The 10,494-nt window shown below is 38.0% G+C and overlaps 1 protein-coding gene across 1 annotated transcript; it reads right to left on the bottom strand.

The window, feature by feature from the left end:
• Window positions 1–3,057: 3,057 nt before the first annotated feature.
• On the bottom strand, window positions 3,058–5,530 carry LOC125058668. The gene is made up of 2 exons (XM_047662786.1): window positions 5,059–5,530; window positions 3,058–3,993 (listed from the first exon to the last, which is right to left on the bottom strand). The coding sequence occupies exons 1-2, from the start codon at window positions 5,231–5,233 to the stop codon at window positions 3,200–3,202; spliced, it is 969 nt and encodes a 322-aa protein (XP_047518742.1). The 5' UTR covers window positions 5,234–5,530; the 3' UTR covers window positions 3,058–3,199.
• Window positions 5,531–10,494: the final 4,964 nt, after the last annotated feature.

Raw genomic sequence — 10,494 nt, 5'->3', positions numbered from 1 at the left:
CAGGAGTAAATTTTTTGTCATCTTCTTTATTTTGCCTTGACAAATCTTTCTCTATTAAATGCCTATCAAACTTTTCCTTCAGCTCTACCTTATCGTTTTCTGTGGCATTACTATATGATGTACAATCCTCGCACTGATCTTTTTTCGGTTGGAAAAAGGCAATATTGAATTCTTTGTTAAAGATAATACATTAGGTAATTGGCGCTTGGTAAATTTTTTGACTGACAGTTCGTAATCCCTATGTAAGTCTGCTACAGTTTTGCCGCCATCAATATAAAGCCTTTTTGTTTCTGCACGGCAGTAGTGACTATTAATCTTTGGGATTGAGTTGATGTGTCCAATAATACCTTCTTTAATAGCCGGATCTAAATGAACATGTTGGCTGTGTTTACCACGATTATCCAAATCTAACATGACACATGAATTCTTCTTCTTTTGAAGAACAGTTCGGATAGAGGCATCAGTTATAATCTAGGGTAGCTTTAAAAAATACTTTACACACTCGAATTCTCTAATTATAAACGGTCAAATAAATAGCATTGTTTTTCTCCCGGTTACTGTTATGCATCTTGTATGAATATCGTAGTTCAATGACGGAAAGATGGCGTGAAATAAAATCTTGTTACCTTTGCAGATCTCCCATGCCCCAAAAGCATTCAAAAATTTCTTTGCGTTGTGATTCTGTAATATTCACATTTATTATAAAACTGTCTACAGTTTTATCTATACTGTCGTCCAGTCTATTAAATCTTTGTTCCTCTTTTATTACGTGTTCAACACAGTTCTTCCATTTTAACTGATTTATCTTATTAAGTCCTTCTTCAAGCAACCTTTTCACATCAGCCATTTTAAAAGTTGGATTATTTCTTGCCACATGGCCTTTTACATAAGCCCAGACTAGCTCAATCAGATTGAGATCGCAATGGTAGGGTGGTAAGCGTAAAACTTCAATCCCAGACTGTTTAGCCATTTCGTCGGTCACGTAGGTTTGGTATGTTTCCTTTACATTTTTAACTTTTTCTAGTAATTCTGATTTCGTCTCCTTAACTTCAAATGTTATTTCTTTTGAAGATAGCCAATCTTGGATGGCTTGCTTTTTCCAACTGGTGACCGGCACACGTTCTTGGCGCCTAGAATGGTAGCTTGGTAGCTTGCCAATGCCTAAAATATCGGCAGTCTTCTTTTTCATGTCCATTTTTGATTTATATTTTATCAGCAGGCCATGTTTCTTGTACATATTTGAAAACATTCACAATCATATTTTTTTCGTTTTCTGTAATATGTGACACCTTGCGCTTCTTACGTGGTGTGACGTAAAGTCTTTAAACGGTTTGATGTCGACGGACCTGGCGCCATGTCGCATCAAATGTTGTAAAACTCCGTAACACAAGTCACACACGAAAACAAAAGTAACAAAACACAAACTTAACAATAGAACAAATAACTATACTTTATAACCAATATTATCCACCCACACTCGACGAACTCGCGGAATGCGCTAAACAAGCCGCAAGCGCCGCCGACCGAATGCATGCCTCTCCCTTCGTCGCAAGCACCTCGCTCGTCCTCGGCACGATGAAACAGGTTTTTTTATCTCTGACTGACCGGAGCTCTCAAAACACCCCCTACCCCCACCTATAAACACGCTTCGATATCTAAACGATACAGAAAAGTAAGGAGAGTGACGGAGTGCGACACGAATCGATATATTTTTACGGTAACATAGTACATCGTGTCAATGATCGCTTTTCCGCTAGGCTGAGAAATACACTATAGAAATTGTTGAATTTTTTTCAGAACTCATTTCTTCCGTGACGTCCTTAAAAAAATATAAAATCTGGTTTGATAGTGACATAATTTCTATATCATCATTATTTATCTCGGAGTATTTTAATGTAATTACAGACATAATACTTTTTTTGTTACGAGCACTCGAGAAAACATATCTAGAGTTGAGTTCCAGCGGGTTACCACGTCTTGCTTAAGCTTCAACTCTTTTTCCTCTAATTGTTTTTGCATAGTTTTAAATCTTTCCGACGCAAGTGGACTTCGTCTCAAATGTTGTACTAACCCAAGCATTTTTTTGTGCACGATAACAAACAGGAAGACGTGTTGATTTAAATGCCCGTGGGTTTTTTGATTTTCCGACAATTGAAGTTTATGAGTTCCAGCCGCATTTGCACAAGGCATGAATGTCACTCTCATCTTCATAATTTTCCTTCCGGAAGCCGACGGCTCATTGCCAGAGTATGTATGATCTGGCAATAATCGCCAGTACAAACCAGATTCGTCAGCATTGTTAACCTGTTCCGCTGTTAAATTTTTTTCTCGAATAACTTTCTGTAACTCTAGTTGGAATGTTCCGATAGCGGCTTCATCATTTAAACGTCTTATTCCGTGGCGTTTTTTAAACTTGTCTAACCAGCCCCGGCTTGCATTTAATCCGATATTGGAGTTTGTAATCTGGCGATGAAAAATTCGAGCTTTCTTACAAATCATATCACCACTTACAGGAACATGCAATCGCCTTTGTTGCAAAAACCACGTAAACAAAGCATCTTCTAAAACAGGATTTTACGATTGCTTCAGGCATCTTTTCCATTACACGGTTGTTCAAACGTACGGTGTGTAAGCCGTACGGTTGAAAAAACGTGCTAGCTTGTACATGATACGGCAAAATCACCGCGCGAGACATTGGTAAGTACTGGCTAGTAGCGCTTTTTACTCGGGCTGTGTAGGACGTGCTGCGTCATGAATTTTCTTACGAAAAAAAAGATTATAGTTGCTTATTACATATATAGGAAAAAGAAAATAGAAAAAAAAAGGGAAGTAAGGTTTTGGATACATCCGATTTTAGAAAAAAGGGAGGAATATGGCGCGTTTCATACACTTGTCAAGAATCAATTGAGAGAAGATGAAGACAAGTTTTACAATTATTTTAGAATGCAGAAAACTACATTCGACAACTTGCTCCAAAAATTATCCCAGGAACTAAAACATCAAGATACTTTTATGCGAGAGAGTATATCGCCCGCAGAAAGATTGGCTGTAACTCTGAGGTAAGTAGGTACAAAATTAAATGACATATTTTAGTTTAAAATTGTTTATTGCACACAAACAAAATTATTACATGTAATTGAATTTTAATAATTATTAATTTAAGAACAAGTAAATCAAAAAATACACTACGCTGAAAATGCTACTCAAGTGCGGTACTAAAATCGAATTCGTCTTCAATAGAAACTTGAGAATCTGCCGAGATACTTTCCGCATTTACACTATGTACAGATAATTGTGATTCGGGTCGGTAGTGGATTGGCTCTAAACCAGAACCGTGTCCAAAATCATGAGAAGACGTCTGTGGACGACTTATTCCATAGCTCGATCTAGCAGCTGTAGAATATCCATATGTTGACGATTGCGCATTTGAGGATGCTGTACCACTTAAATATCCTTGATGGCCTTGATCCCATTGGTTTCTTGATGTAGGTATATACTGAGTACACTGTCTTTGTTGAATATTTTTAATTATTGAAATTACTTGAAACTGAAAGTCTATCATATTTTCATCACTGAACTTGTCAACTGTATCAGCGATTCCCATAAAAAAGTTCATACTACGGCTTTTCTTTTTCTCATCTCGTTCTGCTGAATCCATAAACTTCATAAACCTAATGTAAACTTCACTTAGTTCATTTTTTCTTTTTTTTGTAGCCCTTTGCGTCTCACTCCGTTCAGTGTATCCCGAGCTTGATTGATTCGGGACTGCACTATCAAAATTTTCATTACTGAGGCTAGAATCATGAACATGTTCAGTCATGTTAGAATCGGTCTTGCGATGCTCAACATTTTTTTTTAGGAACATCATTTCATCATAGAACATATATTTTCTTATTTTTTTTGCTGAAGAACCAGACTTACATTCATTAATTTTTTTGTCATATTTTATCCAGCTATCTTTCATATTGGTCCACTTCTTCATCACCATTTGCCCTGAAAATAAATAAATAATAATTATTAAATTCAAAATTTATGAAAACCCCCGACCTAAACTGAATCGACCCCGACCTAAAATGGGGTTTTAGTATTTGAACCTGAACCGTTTTGTTTTATATTTCAGGTATCTAGCAACAGGAGATACCTTTACTGACCTATACTACAGCTATAGAATTGGAATAAAAACCATAAGTTGCATCGTACGTGAAGTATGCCACTACATTTGGTTAGAACTGTATAAAGAATATATGAAAATGCCATCTGAAGAAGACTGGCTACACATTGCAAGCAAATTTCAAGAATCTTCCAACTTCCCGCTGTGCTTAGGAGCGGTGGATGGAAAACACATCAGACTTATTAAGCCAATTGATAGTGGCTCGATGTTTTTAAATTACAAACATTTTTTTTCTATAGTTTTGATGGCAGTAGTAGATAGCGATTACAACTTTATATTTGTTGACGTTGGCGCCTACGGAAAGGAGTGTGATTCCAGTGTGTTTAAAGAGACCCCATTTTGGAAAAATTTAACAAACAACGGATTAAATCTACCCGATGCAACACGTTTGCCTGGAATTGACTACGATTTGCCATATGTGTTCGTTGCGGACGAAGCCTTTGCTTTGCATTATCACTTGCTTCGTCCATTTGGTGGTCATCAGCTTGATCAATTAAAACGTACATTTAACTACAGACTCACAAGAGCGCGAAGATTTGTTGAATGTGCGTTTGGCATTTTATCCAATAAATGGCGAATTTTTCACCGGCCAATGAATGTGTCCATCGATTTGGCAGTTGATATTGTGAAAACATGTTGTGTTTTGCAAAATTTTATACATAAGCAGGAAAACTTTCAGTTTCACAATGCGAGTGAAAATGAGTCCACCCTTGATTCAGAATCGGAACTAATCCAGTTACCTATCACGAATGCAGTTCGCGGAAGTTTGGCGGCTAATGAAGTTCGCAACAGATTTGCACAATATTTTGTATCTAACGAAGGTCGCCTCTCCTATCAAAACAACTATGCATAAGTAAAAAGTTAATAATTAAATATCTGTAACTTACCAAACTTGTTTTTCTCATCACCACTTAAATCTTCAAATGTGGGCTGGAAATGAATAAATATTTCTTTCCAGGAATCATATTTAAGCCGCTTATTTTTATAATCGTCGATGGTCTTATCCCATATTACAGGCCTTTCTTGAATCAACGTAATTAATAATTCTTGATTTATGTTCATTTTATAATAAAATCGCGAAACAGCGTATATAAGCGGTCACGAATCCGTGCGTACGTCCGGCACCGTCGACACACCCCGATAGACTGCCATACAACACTGGTGAAAATCACGCCGTGCGTAGACGCGGCGCGCCGAGGGGCAGTCACGGCGCACGCGGCCGCGGCGCCGTGCCTTGGCGCCACCGTGCATGTCGACAAGCTCATATAGTGATCCATACCACACTGACGACCGTGCCTACACGCGGCGAATTAACCGTAGATTTTCACGGCGAGAAACCGTGTAATGGAAAAGAGGCCTTAGGCTAACAAACTTCAAGAGTTTGTCTTTGTTTTTCTTTATGTCGCCTACTGTTGACCTGCCAATCCCAAACTTCCGAGCAATGACAGGGTATCTGTCACCCTTATCTAACATTTCTATAATCCTCAATTTGTCTTTTATTGTTGGCGGCGCAGGTTGTTACTATATAAAACTTTATACCTATAAACTAAGTACATATTTGAATTGGTTATATAGTGGACTGTATTTTTTCTTATTGATACCTAATATGATTGCTCAATAATGATGGCTTCTTCTCGTGGCTAAATTCCTTTATTGTACATCAATGAACCATCACTTTCACAAATTAGAATCAAGTTAAAGTTTAATGAATTTAAATATAGTTAAAGTTTATAATAAAAAATTAAATGTTTAAAAGGAAGCGGTGCGAGCGTGCGGTGAATAAACAACCATATCGCGGGTCATCAAAATTGTCACTAATAATTAATTCTTGTTGGAGACTCATCATCGTGCGCGCCACCTATAGCCCGTTCCGGAACTAGTACCTTCATAGGATTGGGACATAAAATAAGTGGGTGATGAGATATGCGTCTAGGAACTATTAGGATGGGTATATTGAGCAACCATTATTTAAAAATCAAATTATTATAAAATAAGAATCCGGCGCAACCATTCCCCCGGGTTTGAAGGGTTGCCTTCAAGAAAAACTGGAAAGTAAATGAATAGCGATATGAAAAGGGATCTAAAGAAAAGTTTATTAAAGTAACTAACTTAACTAACGACTTATACAAATGTAAACTAACTAACCTAACTAATGACCTATAAAAATGTAACTATTCGCTAGGTAGGGGACAGAGACGTACTACAGGACGTAGATAGGTACCTGACTCCGTGCGAACGCGGACCACACGTGTAACACCGTTTGAACCAGGGAAAACTTCCTCCACTATTCCTAACGGCCAGTGGAGCGGCGGTGCATTGTCAACAATAACTATTACAACATCGCCGTGAGAAATTGGCTTAGCTGGCGTGTTCCACTTGTTCCGCATTTGCAATGTATGAAGGTAATCAGACTTCCAGCGCTTCCAGAAGGACTGCACTAGCTTGTCAACTAACTCATGACGCGAAAGCAAATGTAATCTATCTTCTACGATTTCTCTAGCTGGTAGATACTTTAGCGGTGTTAAGTTTAAAAAGTGAGCGGGTGTTAACGTGAGAGGTTCCGATGGATCATTGGATAGCGTGCGACACAGTGGCCGCGAGTTCATCACTGCCTCGATCTGTGCAAGTACAGTGCTGAACTCCTCGAAAGTTAGAATTTGATCACCTATCACCCGGTATAAATGAGCTTTAAGGCTCTTAATATTGGTCTCCCAATTGCCACCAAAATGAATAGCAGCTGGAGTATTTAATGACCAATCAATGCGAGTTTTAGCTAATACGTGACCAAACTCAGAGTTAAAGTGTTTTAAAACTAAGAAGTCGTGTAACTCCGAAAGCGTGCGCTTTGCGCCTATGTAATTAGTGCCGTTATCTGAGTACACGCGAGCCACGGGACCACGGCGTGATAGAAAACGCTTAAAAGCTGTAGAATGTTTACGTGGTGCCATGATGTTAGCGAGCGCGCTTAATTGACACTACGTATTACACGAAAGGCGATAAACAAAAGACTGACGGCGTCGCATCGGCTCATGCCTCCCCCGCGAATCCCATTGCCCGGCCGGATTACAGCGATCACCGAACAAGCGGGAGTCCGGATTACCGAGGCCCTACTGTAATTCTTTTTGTGTTTTTTTAATGTTTTTTGCCAGCGAGGTTTCAAAAATTCATATCTTTTTTTGTTATAGGTATTTTGCAATTATTTTTTCTGTGAAATTATTTGCATTTGTGTTTTATCTGTTTGACTATTCAGTCCTCTAAATTTTAATCCTTCTTGAAGTGATTTTTTCACGTCGACCATCATAAATGTAGTATTGTTTCTTGCTACATACCCTTTGTCATCTGCCCAAACCAACTCTATAGGATTTAACTCGCAGTGGTAATCTTAATACCTCCACACCAGCTGCCGTCGCCATTTCGTCAATCACGTAGGACTGATATTGAGTTTTAACATTTTTTTCTAATAATTGAGCTTTTGAGTCATTGTCCTCAAAAGAAATGTCCTTTGAAGATAGCCACTGTTGAATGTCATATTTTTTCCAGCTTGTTACGGGGGTTAACTCCTGACGTCTTGAGCTGGTAGCTGGCATTATCCATAACTACTATAGAATTTGGCTCAAGTTTAGCCCAGATAAGCCTGAAACTAAAATTTTCAGAAAATTTTGAAAAAAGTTACATTATTTCGTTTATTAGATCTTATGCAACATAAAAAAAAAATAAAAAAAAAATTAAGTGTAAGGCTTTCAGGGAAACAGCCGTCCTATATGTAGGACAGTAGGATAATAAGAGGAAATAAAAGACCATTTATGACAAAACAGAATGTAATCAAAAAGTGTAGTTTATTAGATAACTATTGATTATATTACCCAATGTTATATGTAATTTACTAGATTAACACTATTTATGAATGATATGTTTCAAAACACTTGACACACACTCCAACATCACATTTCTTGCAACGTGTCAAACATTTTTTGTGACATTGACGACAGTGTGTTTGCTTCGATTGAGGAATAACCAGATGATTCATTTGGTCTTTACGACTATCAGCATGTTCATGATGGGAGGGTCGGCTAGGCCCTCTTTTGGCATTTTTTCTGTTTGATTCAATCAAAGCAATTGCTACCCTTCTGCGAAAGCCAAGATGATCCAGTTTTCCATGATTTATTTTATATAAATGCCATGCATTATGTTCGGCAAGATCGATCATGTGTGTGAGCAACGGCATGTATCATTTCTTACCTCGTATACCAATTCGGTAATGTGAAATATTTTCATCAGACCGATCCACTCCTCCCATATATTTGTTATAGATGGACACCATATGTGGTTCTTCTATGACAATGTTTCTCTTTTCACTTTGTGAGAAGCGTTTGGCAGATTGTTTAGGAGTTATTCCTACAGCATTAGAAGCAATACTGAATATATTATTGTCATGCCATTTAGCAATAATGAACGTGTTGTCATGTGTCGTTCTGTAATCGACAGCACCACGTTCCTTTTTTTTCAGTAACTTCGATGTAATCAGAGGACAACTGATGTCCTGTTTTCTCGAACTGTCCCAGTGCAACGAAGGCCTTTCTTTGTTATCTCTTCCAGCAAGGGCGTCCCAGTAAAAAAATTATCAAAAACTACGTGGTAAGGAAGGTCGAAGCCACGTGAAATCAGCACATCGCAAAAAGTGAGAACAACGCTTGCACCCAGCCCCAATTCTTTATATATTGGATTGCACATTTTTTAATATTTTGTCTCGTGAGACACCGGGACGAGACATTTATTCGTTTAAAGGGGCTTGATCTTCCTCGTCATAACCCGTTTCTTCATCGGGCTGCTCTAAGAAATTTACACGTGGAGGTTGTCTATTAGGTTGGCCATTCTGTTGATTGCGTAATTTGTTGTTATATTTCCGTTTCCTGCATTGCGCTATATCGTGACCAGTATAGTTTGCAGTAACGGCAAAAAGCAGTGTTATTACTGATTGGACCTCTTTGAAAGTTAGCATTAGGTACAGGCCTTTGGGCCGGAGAGAAATTGATATTAGCCCTTGAAGGGCCTGATTTGAACCTATTGTTATTATTATTGCCGTTATTGTTAGGCTTTTGATCAGGTTGTGGACGCCGATATAGCGTCAATTGTATACGTTCTTCTGAGATCGCGAACAACAATATTTGAGATACGAGGCTGTCGCCCCATTAGGAAGTGATGAAGAGATAGATCTTCCATAGCAGCTGTTCTGCCTGGAAGTTCTTTATTTTTTGATGTAGACAAAGATATTTCTGTTAGCAATTGCGATAAATAAGTTTCCATCCTCAAAGCATTTTGGCTGACATTTTCTTGTGGACCTTGCCTGCTCTCTTGCAATTCCATTAAAAGATGTGAATAATGTTTCCTCTCACTGAATTGAGTCTTCAAAAACTCTTTGAGTTGTTCCCAAGTTGTAAATTCTTTAATAGAGCAGGCAATTTCCGCTTTACCATTTAGTTGAGCTAAAACATACTTGAATAATACGGGTTTTTGAGCCTCTGATGCAAGTTCGAATGCGTTTTCGCAATTTACCAAAAATGAGTTCAGGGTCTCACGATTCACATCGTATGATTTAATGAATTTAAAAATTATGTTTAATTCTAATTCAGCCATGGCGAGCGCTGCGGCAGTCTTTCTCGTAATGCGAGGAGAGCTAACAGGTGATTTGTCCTTAAATTCGTTTGTACCTTGCTCGATTTCAGGAATTTCAATAGTAATTTTGCCTTCGAGTTTTGACACCTTTGGCATAATAAGTAAGTTAGTTAAATAATTAAGCAAGTTACAAACGAGAAACATTAATATTTATTAATTTAATATGGATACATATAACAATGATTGAGCCCTAAGAATGTTAAAGATAAACAATGACCAGCGACTTACTGAATTTCTGCGTGGGCGATTGATAGAAGTGAGACGACGTGCAGTAGCATTCCGCGAAATTAGCGACGATTTATTCTCAGCCTGTTGTTTAAATTGACACTTTGTCTTACAAAATACCGGAACGAAACAGATTCTTTGCTAGACTTGACTAAATGCAATTTTCTATTTTCTTGCACATATACAAAACTGATACGGCCCCGGATAAAGAGCGAGTCTGCAGAGCGATGTCGGACACTGGGGATTTTCGGATCCCACCGCTGCCACCAAATGTTAGGCCGTGAAATTAAAATGCCTTTTTAAAAAAAGGATCTAATTAAAATATTTAAGTAAAATACAAAAATTAGACAACCGCTCTCTAAGAATGATACACGCAGACTGACTGAAGTCACCATGATCATAATCCTCTAAAAGTATGCATTGAT

This window comes from Pieris napi, chromosome 18 (genome assembly GCF_905475465.1).
Source record: "Pieris napi chromosome 18, ilPieNapi1.2, whole genome shotgun sequence".
In the NCBI taxonomy this organism is placed as follows: domain Eukaryota; kingdom Metazoa; phylum Arthropoda; class Insecta; order Lepidoptera; family Pieridae; genus Pieris; species Pieris napi.
The sequence above is the reverse complement of the archived record's forward strand: the minus strand, read 5'-3'. Positions and strand labels throughout refer to the sequence as shown.